Source organism: Myotis nattereri (assembly GCF_964212035.1).
Source record: "Myotis nattereri genome assembly, chromosome: 6".
Lineage (NCBI taxonomy): Eukaryota > Metazoa > Chordata > Mammalia > Chiroptera > Vespertilionidae > Myotis > Myotis nattereri.
In genome coordinates, this window is record NC_138081.1 from 78,509,306 (window position 1) to 78,524,471 (window position 15,166).

The 15,166-nt window shown below is 42.4% G+C and overlaps 1 protein-coding gene across 1 annotated transcript in view; it reads left to right on the forward strand.

Moving 5' to 3' along the window:
• Window positions 1–8,273: 8,273 nt before the first annotated feature.
• Window positions 8,274–15,166, forward strand: part of SLC18B1 (solute carrier family 18 member B1) — a 32,328-nt gene continuing 25,435 nt past the window's right edge. Inside the window, exons 1-3 of the mRNA XM_081094426.1 lie at window positions 8,274–8,459; window positions 9,620–9,759; window positions 15,042–15,137. Of these exons, the coding sequence (XP_080950552.1) occupies window positions 8,297–8,459; window positions 9,620–9,759; window positions 15,042–15,137 (399 nt within the window). The 5' untranslated portion in view covers window positions 8,274–8,296. The remainder of the gene's footprint in view (window positions 8,460–9,619; window positions 9,760–15,041; window positions 15,138–15,166) is intronic.

Below are 15,166 nucleotides of genomic sequence, written 5' to 3' on the forward strand. Positions count from 1 at the left end.
CCGGCAGGGACAATGGTAACAGGATAAGAGTGCCAGGTCGAGTTAACCAGAATAGAGCATTTTAATAAGTTGTTATAACTCATTTTTAGCTTTTTAAAAGCGCTCAGATGTTCATTTTGCAAAGTGTCGCCCAGCCGGCGTGGCCTGGGTTGTGGGCTCGATCCCCAGCAGGGGGCGTGCAGGAGGCAGCCGGCCAGTGGTTCTCCTGTCTCCCTATTGTAGGTGTTGAATCGGCTCTGGCCGGTGGCGCAGTGGTTAGAGCCTCTGCCTGCGGGCGGAAGGGTGGCGTTAGGTTCCACTCAAGGGCTCTGACCTTGGTTTCAGGCTCAGCCTTGATCCTGGCGGGTCCAGGGCTCATGCTGGAGGCAGCCAGTCCATGTGTCTCTTTCCCATCCATGTTTCTCTCTCTGTCTGACTCTCTCCCTCCCCTCCATTCTCTCTAAAAAAAAAAAAAAGTCGATGGAAAAAATATTCTGGGGTGAGGATTAACAACAACAAAAAAAGTATTGCACCTGCTTCCCATTCATAACTCATCCTAAAGAGGTGTCCACTTAATTCGTTGTTCATTTTTTTTTAAAGCTGCAGAGTTTATACAGATGATAAACTGTATAAACTGTGATGCTTGGGGTAGGATTAAGATTTGAGCCAGATATTAGTCTATGTAAAGGCCACAGGGGAGGCACAGAGTAGCATGGGGGTTGGGGAGAGGGGGTGATGGGGAAAGGTAGGAGAAAGAAAGACTTTTGACTTGCGGCAACATTTGAAAATAGGCCCAAAAAACAGCAACCTGAGAGGATCCCCACGGGAGGATGAGAGAAAGGACGGTATTCCAAGTGGAGGAGGGACAGGGCAGAAGCGCTGAGGCCGCCTCGGCCTGTTTGTAAGTTACCCGAACACATTTGTGTTTTTGAAAGTGGATGTGGTAAGGAGTCTGCCAACAAGTTTTCCATTATCTAAAGCTCATACAAGTGAATATGCTAAACATATTAGTAGACTTCTCCCCCGCATCACCACCCTGCCCCTAAAACATATTATGGAGGAGGCGGGCAATTTGGTAAAGACTCGGGAAACATAAACGAGGAAAGCAGCCATTGCCAAAGAACATATTTATATAGGGGGGAAAGGAATAAGTACCTTTCAGCTCATTCTGTGGTTGGGTTCTATCTTCTGGCAGCTCGTAATCTACTGAAACTCAGGTATCATAGGCCTATGCCTTGACATTTCACCTTATAAATATCTTTTCTATCAGTTGTAAACCTCTCTTCTTAGAACTGGAGCTACACTTTCCTTCCTTCCTTCCTTTCTTCTTTCTTTTTTTAAATCCTAGTTATAAAATGGGTTCTATTCCCAGAAATGAAGATAAAGGGCACTCTGGTGGTTTGAGGCTTCTTTAATATAGATTCTCCTAGTTCATGTTTAAGGTTACCTCTTCTCAATTTTAGATATAGCCAAAGGTGTAACACTGCCGGGGTCCAACCCCAGCAGGTCCAGGGGTCCCCAAAGGTGTGGACGGAGTCGGCGAAGAAGGAAGGACACGGAGACAGCGTTCAGTTGATCAGCAGCCTAGCCAGGATCTCCAGCCAAGTTCTGGTCTGGATCTCCAGAGAGGTTCTGCCTAGGATCTCCAGCCAGGTTCTGTGTCCATGTTCTCTTGCTAGGTTCTCCAGGTTCTCCAGCCAGGTTCTGTAGCCATGTTCCCTCGCTAGGTTCTCCAGCCAGGTTCTGTCCAGGTTCTCCAGCCAGGTTCAGTCACCAGGTTCTAGTCAGGTTCTCTTGCCAATTTCTGTAGTCAGGTTCAGTCCAGGATCTTTTGCCATGTTCTCTCGCTAGGTTCTGTCTCTAGGTTCTGAGGTCAGTTTCTGTCCAGGATCTTTTGCCATGTTCTCTCCAGCGAAGTTCTTCTGTCTCTAGAGAACGTTCTGTGTAGGTTCTGTGCCTCCTGGTTCTGTCTTCTTAGTTCTGTATTTATACCAGTTGATTCCAATCCTATCAACCTCTATTCCAAAGGTTAGGGCGTTTCTTATCTCCATTCCAGGGAGTAAAGATTATGTAGCTTAAGCATGATTGTTCGTAGTTAAAGTGATTAATTACCCACCTGGCACTTAGTTAAGAGGTTTTATTCCCTCCCTAACTTCAGGGGAAAATCCCTACCTGGGGAAACAACCTTTCTCAGAGACCTTGGTTAAAAACACATAGTGCCAAGATGGTGAGCAAACATTTTAAGAACAGTATGCCATATATGCCAGGTCCTTTGAAACAGCAAGCATGGACCGGCTCCCGGCAGAACACTACTAAATAGAAACTAATGACTGGTCAGTCTTATACCAGCCGATTATAATACCTACATAATGTGCACAAATGTGCATCTGAAATACATGTGAAAAAATAAATTCTAAGGTTTGTTTTAGGAACAATAAATCATAGTAAATAATGTTGTGTAGCACTTTCTATGCACCAGTTAATGTGCTAAATTATTGTCATAGCTTTTCTTCCTTGATCATCTTTGAGACCTTATGTGGTAGTGTTGGTATTAGTCCCCTTTAACAAGTAAAGAAACCAAGGCCTAGAGAGTTGCCCAAAGTCTCATAGCCAGTAAATGTGGAAGCTGGTATTTGAGCCCAGTGGCCATCAAAGATCATGCTTCTAACCCTTCATATATTTGGACTAGAGGCCCAGTGCAAGAAATTCGTGCACGGGTAGGGGCCCTAGGCCTGGCCGGAGATCAGGGCCAATCCGGGCCTTCCTTCATTCCACACCACCGCCTGGTGGTCAGCACACATTATAGCGAGCAATCACATTCCTGGTCTCCCTGTCGAACTCCCGAGGGACACTTTGCATATTAGCCGTGTGTGTGTGTGTGTGTGTGTGTGTGTGTGTGTGTGTGTGTACACTGAGTCGCCAGATCATTATGACTGGCCAGATTATTATGACCACCCCATCAGTACTTCGTTGGGCCACCTTTTGCCTTCAATACTGCGGCGATTCTTCTTGGCATTGATTCCATGAGATGTTGAAAGGTGATGCGAGGAATCTGACACCATGCCTGATGAATAGCACTGTCCAGTTCTGTGAGATTTGATGGTTGTGGAACCAGCTGCCTGATGGCTCTTTTAACTTCGTCCCACAAATGCTCAATTGGATTGAGATCTGGTGATTGTGGGGGCCACCTAAGCAAGGCAAAGTCTCCCTTATGTTCTTGAAAGCACTCCTGCCCAATATGAGCACCATGGCATGGCGCATTGTGTTGTTGGAAGAAGCCATCTCCATTGGGATATGCCAGAGGTCCTCAAACTACGGCCCGCGGGTCACATGTGGCTCGCCGAAAACATTTATCCGGCCCGCGGGGTGTTTTTGCCGCTGCTGCCTGTCCTGCTTAGCAGCCAACTCATCCCGGGCCTGCAGTGCGCATGTGTGGAATGTCTGAGGGACAGTGAACTGGCCCCCGGTTTAAAAAGTTTGAGGACCTCTGGGATATGCCATCAACATCATAGATGAACTTGATCAGCAACCATACTTAGGTATGTTGTGCTATTCAGATGTTTATAATGATCTGGCCCTCTAGCAACTTCAGCGCGAAATTATAGCTAATTTGCCTACAAACATCAGGTGGTCATAGTAATCTGGCCACTCAGTGTGTGTATGTGTCTGTGTGTGTGTGTGTATATATATGATTACCCAAATGTTGGAAAGAGAGCACTGAGAATTCAAGGAAAACTCAACATCTGATGTTGGTCAGTACATCTGGTTCTACCTTATTGTGCTAAAAAAAAGTTGTATAGGTGGAGAAAGAGAATATTGCAGTGTTAAGCAGAAAAAGAGGGAACAGTTGAAATTTGGTTTTCTCATCTAAGTATGCATGTTGTATTAGTTTGCTGGGCTTGCCATAAGGATCAAAAATTGGGTGGATTAAACAACAGAGATGTATTGTCTCTCAGTTCTGAAGGCAAGAAACCTATCATTAAGGTGTCAGCAGGATTACCCAAGAATATTTTTAAAAATTCTCAGTGAATGAATAGGAAAAATAGAAACTATAAAAGAGGATACAAGATGAATATAAAATTAGTTTACTTTTATATACAACTAGAGGCCCGATGAACGAAATTTGTGCACTTGAGGGAGCCCTCAGCCTGGCCCGCACCCTCTTGCAGTCCGGGAGCCCTCAGGGGATGTCTGACTGACGGCTTAGGCCAGTGATGGCGAACCTATGACACACGTGTCAGAGGTGACACACGAACTCATTTTTTTGGTTGCTTTTTCTTTGTTAAATGGCATTTAAATATATAAAATAAATACCAAAAATATGTCTTTGTTTTACTATGGTTGCAAATATCAAAAAATTTCTATATGTGACACAGCACCAGAGTTAAGTTAGGGTTTTTCAAAATCCTGACACGCCAAGCTCAAAAGGTGTGCCATCACTGACTTAGGCCCACTCCCCCTGGGCAGGACATCCTTAGCACTGCTGCAGAGGCAGAAGAGGCTCCCACCACCACCATTGCGCTTGCCAGCCGTGAGCCTGGCTCAGGGCTTCTGGCTGAGCGGCGCTCCCCCATGGGAGTGCACTGACCACCAGGGGGCCTGCATTGAGGATATCCCCCCTGGTGGTCAGTGTGCATCATAGTGACCGGTCGTTCTGCTATTCAGTTGATATACATATTAGGCTTTTATTATATAGGATCAGCAAGTGATTTAAAAATTTAAATGTCAAAATTCCATTTTAATGGATTCTAAAACCAAGATATTTAGGAATAAATTTGACATGAAGCATGTAATACATCTACAATGAAAACTGTAAAACATTTCTGAAAGAAATTAAAGAATATCAACATACATGGAGAGATAGATCATGTTCATTGATTTAAAAACTCAATATTGACTGGATGTCAGTTCTCCCTCAGTTGATCTATAGAGTCAACGAAATCGCAATAAGAATCCCACCAGGTATCTTGGATAAATTGAGAGATGATTCCAGCATTTCTACAGAAATTCAAAGGACCCAGAATATTCAAACTGCTTTTGAAAAAAGAACAAAGTTGGAGAATGTTCGCTACCTGACTGATGTGATGAATGCAAGTGAATGGAAGAAGCTGGTACTAATTAAAATCCCTCTGGTGAGGGGGGCAGCATTCCAGTGAAGTGGGAAAAAGGTTCTAACTACAATATCTTGTGCTTAACTCCACTGGCCTCACAGGCTGCAGATGGATGTCCAGTGATGGGGCCCAGGTATGAGTACTGGACCACCTCTGCGGTGTGATTTTAGGCATGTAGCCTCTTTGTGGTGTGTATAGTCCTCCTGATGATTCTATGTGCTACCAAATAATCAATGATAAATTTATTTTCTGCTTAAAATTGGCAAAAGTTGTTTCTTTTATTAGCAACAGGAATTTTATTAGCAACAGGCTGATACAAATACTAGGAAGAAAATAAAGAAGGATGAAGAGACAAAGGGTGACTGAGGCTATATTTTGGATAAAGGGAAAAGAATGAACTTCTCTGAGGAAGTGTCATTTAAACAGAGACCATATTATTCCATTTTAGTTTGGAAAAAGAAAAGTGTTCCATATGTGTATATATGTCTAGATGATGATAGAACAATGTGAATAGATCATCATGTCAGGATGATCATAGCTCCCAAAGATACGTCCACATCCCAATCTCTGGAACATGCAAATGTTAGCTTTTTTAGAAAAAGGATCCATGCAAATGTGATTAAATTAGAGATATTGAGATGAGAACTTCATTTTGGATTTTGGCTCAGTGAAATTAATATTGAACTTCTAGCCTTCAGTTCTGTATTATTTTAATCTACAAAGTTTGTGGTAAATTATTACAGCAGCCACAGAAAACTAATGCAATAATATATTCAACTATAACCCTCATCATCTGGAGGGAGGGACGGAAGTAGAGATTAGAAGTGGAGAGAGAGATAGGGATATGTATATATATGTCAATATTCTTTATGTAAATTAAAAATAAATGGACAGAAAACAAGAATGTAAATTTTATGAAAATATATACAAACAAAAAGATTTGTATTAAACATGCAAGAATGATTGCTGATGAGAATGGAGGTAGAGGGGAAGAGATGACAATGGAAATGAAAAATTCAATTGAAAATTTGGATGATAAAGTTGGGGAAACTTCCTATAAGATAGAGCTAAATGAGAAAGAGATGAAAAGTAGACTAGAAAAAGAGTAATAAATTAGAGGGCCAGTCTAGGTGACCCCAACACCACATAAGAAACAGTCCAGAACAAGAGAAAAAAAAAGGGAATCTAGACATCAAAGAAATTATTCAAGGAAATTCTCCTGTACAGTTTGATTTTAGATTGGAGAGAGAAGGTAGAGTAAAATGAAAATGGAGAACTTTACATAAAGATTCTGGAAGGTCACATTTGCTAGAGCTAATCCTTCTTTTTAGATAAAGATTCTGGAAGGTCACATTTGCTAGAGCTAATCCTTCTGTTTAGAATGGCTGTAAAGGCTCTTTTGACCAGCCCAGGAATCCTATATAATAAAAGCCTAATATGCTAAGTGTCCCGTCATTGGTCGTCCATTCAACCAATCAAAATGTAATATGCTAATGATATGCTAAGGCAGCTCAACTGCTCACTATGATGTGCACTGACCACCAAGGGGCAGATGCTCTGACCGTTAGGTTATGAGAGGGGCTGGACACGCTCAGGAGCCCTCCTGCGGTCCCTCCCTGGCTGGCCAACCTCCCATGTCCCTTCCCGGCCCCAGTCATGCACCAGTGGGGTCCCTTGGCCTGGCCTGTGCCCTCTCGAAACCCGGGCTGAGGGACTTGGCCCCTTCCCCCCAGTGCACAACACCGGGCCTCTAGTTTTTACATAATCTTCAAGACCCAAGGTATCATCACAGCTTCAGGAAGCCATCCTGGACTCATTTAACCAAAGTAAACAGTTCTTCCAACATACATCATAGAACTCATTGCATTAGAATAAATTATTAATTAGTGTCTGTTTTATCTCCTAGAACAGCGGTTCTCAACCTGTGGGTCTCGACCCCTTTGACGGTCGAATGACCCTTTCACAGGGGTCACCTAAGACCATCCTGCATTTCAGATATTTACATTACGATTCATAACAGTAGCAAAATTACAGTTATGAAGTAGCAACAGAAATAATTTTATAGTTGGTGTCACAACATGAGGAACTGTATTTAAAGGGCCAGAAGGTTGAGAACCACTGTCCTAGAAGGAGGGATGCTATTTGAGGGCAGAAGCCAGCTGGGGCTCATTCATCTTTAAAGTCACAGTGGTGGTAACTCAATAGTCTTTTGTTTTATCTTGGAACAGTGGGTAAAGTGAAAACATTGGACACCTCTATTTTTGTGCCAGAAAGTTGAGGGCGAGTATAAGGTAACAACCATCACATTCATGTAGCAAACACTCCACACCTTATCACCAGTGCTCACAGCCGCCCCACAAGATAAGCATTAGAATCCCAACTGTACAGGTGGAGAAACTGACCTTGCCACCCAGTCGCAAACAGCTAGTAAGTGCCCTGGATTGAAACGGGCATTTGGGCCCAAGTTCCTATTCCCAGGCACTCCACCCTGATTCCTCGACATTCATTTCGGCTTTTGCAAACATTTTTTCCACTCTTTGTACTTCACATCAGTTCATTCATTTCCAGTTTACTAATCTCTGGCTTTCGTGATTATATCACTACACCATTTACCCATTGTGTAAAATAACCCACTACTTTTAAAAAGAGTCCGGCATGGCCTGCATGGTTCAGTGGTTGAGCGTGCACCTATGAAGGAGGTAACCATTGGATTCCTGGTCAGGGCGCATGCCTGGGTGGGGGCCCTGATCCCCAGTAGGGGGACTGCAGGAGGCAGAGGATTAATGCTTATCTCTCATCATTGATGCTTCTCTCTCTCTCTCCCTTCCTCTCTAAAGTCAATAAAAATATATTTTTTAAAATAATAAATAAAAAGAGTCCGCATGAGCCCAATTTTCTAATTCACATTTGTGTCTTTCAGTTGAGGAACTCCGTCTTCTGTGTCCACATAAGCGTCCTTTCTTACTTTTAGTAGGAATACATTTTACTGATTGTCAAGTAGGGGGTTCTGCTATATGGACTATAGACTCGTCCTCCTCGTCTTATTTTTATTTGTATTTTTTCTTACACAGAACGAGAAAGTGCAGCATATCCCAGATGGTGGAGTATGGTAATAGCCTGTGCCTTTAAATAAAAAGAAAGGCCCTGCCCCGCCTCCAGGAGAGGCTGCTAGGAGCTGCGGGCGAGGCTGCGGGCTGGCGATCGGGATGCCCGGCACCGCCGAGCAGTCTCCGCCCGCCTCCCGGGCGTCCGCTGGTCCTCTCCCGGGAGCCGGAGTCGCAGCGCTGGGACCCGGGAGCGGCGGCGCCGGAGTCCGCGCACCGCCCATGGACGCGCCGGGGGACCCGGAGGGCCCACCGCCCCCAGCAGGTGACGGAGAGCAGCGCGGCCCGGACGCGCCTCGGAGGCTTGGGGCTTGTGTCTTTCCCTTGAATTAGCTGCGTTTGTTGCTGAGACGGTGGGGAAAGCTGGGACCTGGCTGTAGGGTTCGGACAGCGAACTTTAGCCCACTTGGAAGGGGTTCCAGTTCGGGCACTGGAGCTGGTGTGGTCTCTGCTTTCTTCTCCAGCTCTGCGTTTACCGGCCGCGTTCACGATGCCTTCTGCTAAGAAAGCATTACGTGTGGAGGCCCCACTGTTGTTCCCAACTTCTTAACTTTCTCTCAGTTCCCTTTCTCAGCCACTACTAACATTTTACAAAGTTTCCTAAGACTTCCTCATGCGGCACAGATTTTTTCCTCCTGCGCCGCAAAGACACACTGAAAAACTGAGCAAGCCAAACATGTTTTTCTTACTTAAGTTTCTTTTTCCTTTTTTCCTCCAAACCATTTAATTTAAAAATGGCTGCTAGATTTGCTGGGTGGGTGTTTGAAACTGAGTAATTGACCTGGTGTCTTTAAGTCGAATGAAAATTTAGTCCTTGGAGTAAGTATTAAATTAATCACTGTGAAAGGTCAGTAATTGGTGTGAAAAAACAGTCGTGAGTTACAGATCTGTGGGATTTGGCTTATCCAGGAATGTCCCATTGTAATTTGCCAATTGAATTTTTTCGTTTGTTTTCTCCTTACTCTTCACTTAACGTCAGTACTGCCCTACAATGAATGCTTAATAAACAGCTAACTTGACACGCCTGGAACATTGAGTTCGTGTAACAAGTAAAGCTAGAAGCTAGAGAAATCACATTATACTTGAGAGCAGTACCCTTTGAAGAGTACCTTGTTCCCTGATCCTTCTTGAATTTATTTGAGGTGAAAGAAATAGGCCTTATGGTGAAGGCAAAACAGAGCAGATGGTTTGATAAATTCTATACTGAAATTCTAACAGGGAATACTGTGTCAATGAAAGTGATATGTTTTCAAAATTGCAGTAATGTACAAGGATTGTGTTACATGTGGTCACATGGGCTATATTGAAAATAGCCCTTAGCTCAGTAACTATTATCTTCAGAGTACATAGTCTGTGCATGGAAGTGACATTTGTGTACGTTAATCAGTAGTACATGCCTGTAATTGCAGTGTGTTTGCATTTAAGGTGATGACCCTGCAGCAAGTGCAAGAGAGACATCCAGCCGGCTTTCTAGAGAACAGCTTTTTGTCCTGATATCGGCAGCTTCCATGAACTTCGGCTGTATGATGTCCTATTCCATCCTTGGACCCTTTTTCCCTAAGGAGGTGAGACATTTTTATATCCTTATGAATTCTTCATTTTAAAAAGCCTTTTGAATTGTTTAATTTTACAATATATAAAATGTAAAGATTTGCATATAGCAAAGATGAAGTAGAGAACTTTAGCCAACAGAAGACTTCTTATAGACTATTTGATGCCAGAAAAAGAAGATCCAGTCAAAAAGAACATCATCTTGGGAGGTAACTCACCTAAATATAATTGACCTTCTTTGCTTACTAGGTAGTTTGATTAACCTTTATTTGGTTTCTGCAGTTGAAAAAAAAGGCTGCACTGCATAACTGAGATTTTAATGTTACTGTAAAAGGTCCTTGTTAAGACAGTAAAGGAAACCGTGGACCATTTAAATTCCCTTTTCTGACTTGAATTTCTTGTGGCATCTAGAGGCAGTATTTGCGCCATGGAAAAATTCTGATTAATCTTGACTAGGTCCTTCTAATCATAGCCTGTTCCATGGTGTTAGAGTCAATAGATCAGCGGTCGCCAACTTTTCGGACCTCAGGGACCACCGGTTAGCAACTGCTGCATAGATAATGGCACAGACTCAAAATGAAAAACCCCTACAGCAGTAGTCCTCAACCTTCCTATTGCCACGACCCTTTAATACAGTTCCTCATGTTGTGGTGACCCCCAATTTCATTGTTACAAATTGAACATAATTAAAGTATAGTGATTAATCACAAAAACATATGTAATTATATATGTGTTTTCCAATGGTCTTAGGCGACCCCTGTGAAAGGGTCGTTTGACCCCCAAAGGGGTCGCGACCCACAGGTTGAGAACCGCTGCCCTAGAGGACCCACCTGGAATCTGGAGGTTGATTGGACAGAGTGTGACAGGAGTGGCCCTGGCTTGGCTGGGTGGAGATCACATGTCCACGTGTTTGACTTGCTGTTCTTTGCCCAAGCCTCAGTGCTCTGGCCCCTCTCAGCCCTCCAACTGCCTTGATAACACGTAGAATGATAACTTCATTCTGTGTATCACAAAAGGGGATAAAAATGGCTTCTCTGCTAAAGAACAGTAACACTTTGTGCCCAGCCAGTGCTGTTTCATGTCCAGTGTACTGTCCCACACATTTAGCCCAGTTGCTCTCCACAGCTGCTCCGTGAGGTGGGCAGAGGAGTGAGAATCTCATCATGTTGTAAATGAAGAAACAGACTCAGAAGTTAAGTGTTTGACTCAGTCTGCTTCTGTTCCCCGAATGGGAGTGGAAGGCTTCAGGACTTCCCACTCTAAAGTGTGCTAGGCTTTCGATGCGAGGACAGGAAAAAGATCAGGAAAACTCTTTTCTGTCCATTGGGAGTGAAAACATATTTTTTATTTTTTAAAATATATTTTATTGATTTTTTACAGAGAGTAAGGGAGAGGGATAGAGAGTTAGAAACGTCAATGAGAGAGAAACATCCATCAGCTGCCTCCTGCACACTCCCCACTGGGGATGTGCCCTCAACCAAGATACATGCCCTTGACCAGAATCGAACCTGGGACCCTTCTGTCTGCAGGCCCACGCTCTATCCACTGAGCCAAACCAGTTAGGGTGTATTTTTTAAAAAGTTGCAGGGTATTTGGACATCTTTTAAGAAAAGGGTGTACAAAATGTTATGAGACTTTAGAAGAAGAATTGGTTAATTTTACCATGGGTGAGGGTGGGGGCTGGAGAGGGAGGGTCAAGAAGGGTTGGCACTGAAAGTGACTTCACAGGATAAATCTAAGGCGGGTCTTGAGAAATGTTAGTTCCCCAGGTAAAAAACAGAGATGTGGTGTCCTGGGAAACAGCTTGAGAGAGTCATAGGATTAGCAAAGTAAATCGCCTGTTCTTGGGGAACAGCAGACAACCTGGTGTAGCTGGGGCCTGGAGCGGAGCGAGGTCTGATTGGAGGCAGAGGATCTGAGGAGGCAGGTTGGAAGTAGAATGCAAGGGTTCTCACATGCATGCCTAAAATTTAGTCAGTGAGATGTCATTAGAGGCATTTGAGCAACACAGAGTAGCCTGGCCAAATTTGGGTTCTGGAAAAAACCCAGAGCCATCTGCTCTGACCAGAGCCCGTGGAATTAAGATGCAGAAGAACTGAAGTAAGTGGACCAACAAGTTAGAAGGGCATTTCCTGGATCAGGTGGAACTCAGTGAAATTAATGTTAATATCTTCTTAATGGAATACAGACAAAGGAAAACCAGGAGCTGTGTGTGTGTGTGTGTGTGTGTGTGTGTGTGTGTGTGTGTGTGACATTTTTTATTTAGTTTCTTGCTTGCAGAAGGGAAGGCTGAAGAAACAAAGACAGAGGTAGGAGAGAGAGCATTATAACTTAAAAAGGTGTAGATATGAAGAGTGAGCTCTTCCTTTTCGTTTCATACTGAAGTCTTGTACCCTGCCCAAACTTACCCTTCCTCCTGTAGGGTCTGTCATCTCTCCTATGAGCCAGAGTTAATTAGGCAAAGGGAAAGCAGGCCCTTCTTAAATTCTGGTACAGGATTCCTGCTTCTACTCCTTTTTCTGGCACCCTCCTCCTTTGTCTGAGGATTACATGTGAACCAAAAATTGCTTTGAATAGCTGTTCTTGCTTTCCTAATGTGAAGCAGGACCCATGCTCTAAAAGTGGTACTCAGCTGCTGCTGTGGTGGTTCTAGGACATCCTGTCACCACCGTCCTGTTTCCACAGGGAATGTGGAAACATGCACATGGTAGAAACTGTCATGATTGCAGTGACCGGAAACTTTGCAAGTCTGTATCCTCATCTAGTAAATGGGGCTAAGAATACATCCCTTATTTAATTTTTCTTAGATATCATGTAAAACAGCCCTTAATAGGATTCTGGCTCATAGTAAGGGTCCAATAAATTTTAGTTGCCATAACCATTACATATTTTCTTCCAGACTCCAGAACTAAATACTTAGAACTATTAAGCAAAAAAACATGATACTGTAACTTGGCCCATGAATGTTCTTTCTACATCTTCATTGACTCCTTTGGTAATACCTTCCTTATGAGATAGCTTCTTTTTTTTTTTTTTAATATATTTTATTGATCTTTTACAGAGAGGAAGGGAGAGAGATAGAGAGTTAGAAACATCGATGAGAGAGAAACATCGATCAGCTGCCTCCTGCACATCTCCTACTGGGGATGTGCCTGCAACCCAGGTACATGCCCTTGACCGGAATCGAACCTGGGACCTCTCAGTCCACAGGCCGACGCTCTATCCACTGAGCCAAACCGGTTTTGGCTCTTATGAGGTAGCTTTTTTAGTTCACTAGGGTTGTCATAATAAAGTACCACAAAGTGGGTAACTTAAACATCAGGAATTTATTGTCTCACAGTTCTAGAGATGAGGAGTCCAGGATCAAGGGGCTGGCAGGGTTGGGTCCTTCTGATGGCTGTGAGGGAAGGGCCTATTCCAGGTCTCTCTCCTTGGCTGTGTCTCTTCACATAGTCTTCCCTCTATGGGTGTCCCTGTGCCCAAATTTCCCCTTTTTATAATGATACAAGTGTTTTTGTATTACAGCCAACCCACTGACCTAGTTTTAACTTGATTACCTCTGTAAAGGCTCTATTTCCAAATAAGGTCACTTCTGAGGTATTGGGAGTTCGGACTTCAAAATATATGAAGTTTGAGGAACACAATTCAACTCATATACTACCTGACCTTTGTGTAGTAGACATGTCGACTTCATGTTCCAGTCTACATAGAGCACAACCTTTTGCTAGGATGTCATCAGTGGTATCTTTTACAATGATATCTCGCTTGTCTCCACACCATTATCTCATGTAGTTATTAGTAATGGAAGAGGAATGGCTGATTCTGATGCTTTAGATCAGCGGTTCTCAACCTGTGGGTCGCGACCCCTCTGTGGGTCGAACGACCCTTTCACAGGGGTCGCCTAAGACCATCGGAAAACACATATATAATTACATATTGTTTTTGTGATTAATCACTATGCTTTAATTATGTTCAATTTGTAACAATGAAATTGGCGGTCACCACAACATGAGGAACTGTATTAAAGGGTCGCGGCATTAGGAAGGTTGAGAACCACTGCTTTAGATTCAACCTCTCCACTCTCTCCTGCCACCAGGTACTAGGGACCAGGGTGAAAAAAACCAAATATTAGAACAAAAGATGCTTCTAGTGCTTTTATCACTTGGAAAATTACAAGGGTTTTAGAAGTTCTGTACCAGGAACAGGGGCAAAGGCGAATATATATATATATATATATATATATATATATATATATATATTCATTACAGATAACATAAAGGAAGTATGTCAAGATTAGCTATTCACTCAGTTCCATGGATGAAGTAGAGCCCACATTTCCTCAGCGAAGATGTTTTGTTTTAGTTTATACTTTTTTATCCTTTCTAATTCTGATTTTTTTTTGTCAGCTAAAGCAAACAAATCTTTTTTCAGGGGGGAGAGGCTTTATTATTGAGGTATAATCAATATACAAAAAATTGCACACATTTAATATATCTATCTTGATGAGTTTGGACATATGCATATGTCTGTGATGTCATCACCACAATCAAGATACTAAATATATTTATCACATACAAATATTCCCTTGTGTTCTTTTGTGAGATTTTTTATGTTTATTTTTCTTGTTTTTTTTTTATGTGATAACCATACAATATGAGCTTATCTTGCTTAACAGAAACTTTATACCCAATGAATAATAACTTCTCACTTTCCCCTTCCTGAAGCCCCTGACAACCATTTTATTTTCTGCTTCTGACTATTTTAGATTCCTCAGATAAGTGGAATCATGCAGTATTTGTTCGCCTGTGTCTGGCTTTTTTTCACTTAGCATAATTTCCTCAACGTTTATCCATGTTGTTGCAAATGCCAGGATTTTCTTATTTTTTAAGGCTGAATAAATATTCCACTGAATGTATATACCACATTTTTTTTATCCATTCATTTGTTGATAGACTTTTGGGTTGTTTCTATATCTTAGCTATTGTGAAAAATGCTGTAAATATCTCTTTCAGACACCACTTTCAATTCTTTTGCTATAAACTCAGAAGACAGATTGCTGAATTATATGATAGTTCTATTTTAATGTTTGAGCATGATGAGTGAATTATTTTCATGTCAGACTAGGTTTTAGTATAGTTTCCCTTACTTCTCCATCCTGTTTATTTTATAATAATAATTTTTAAAATTGCTGTACAGAAAAAGATTACAAGATGATGCTCATATCTAATAGCTCCATTTTTTTACACTGATGCGAATTGGTCTTTCAAACTTGTTTCCTTTTCAATTTTTTTTAAAGGCTGAAAAGAAAGGAGCCAGCAGTACAGTTATTGGGATGATCTTCGGATGCTATGCTTTGTTTGAACTGCTGGCCTCTTTGTTCTTTGGAAAATATGTAAGTATTGAAGTTCATAGGAACATTTC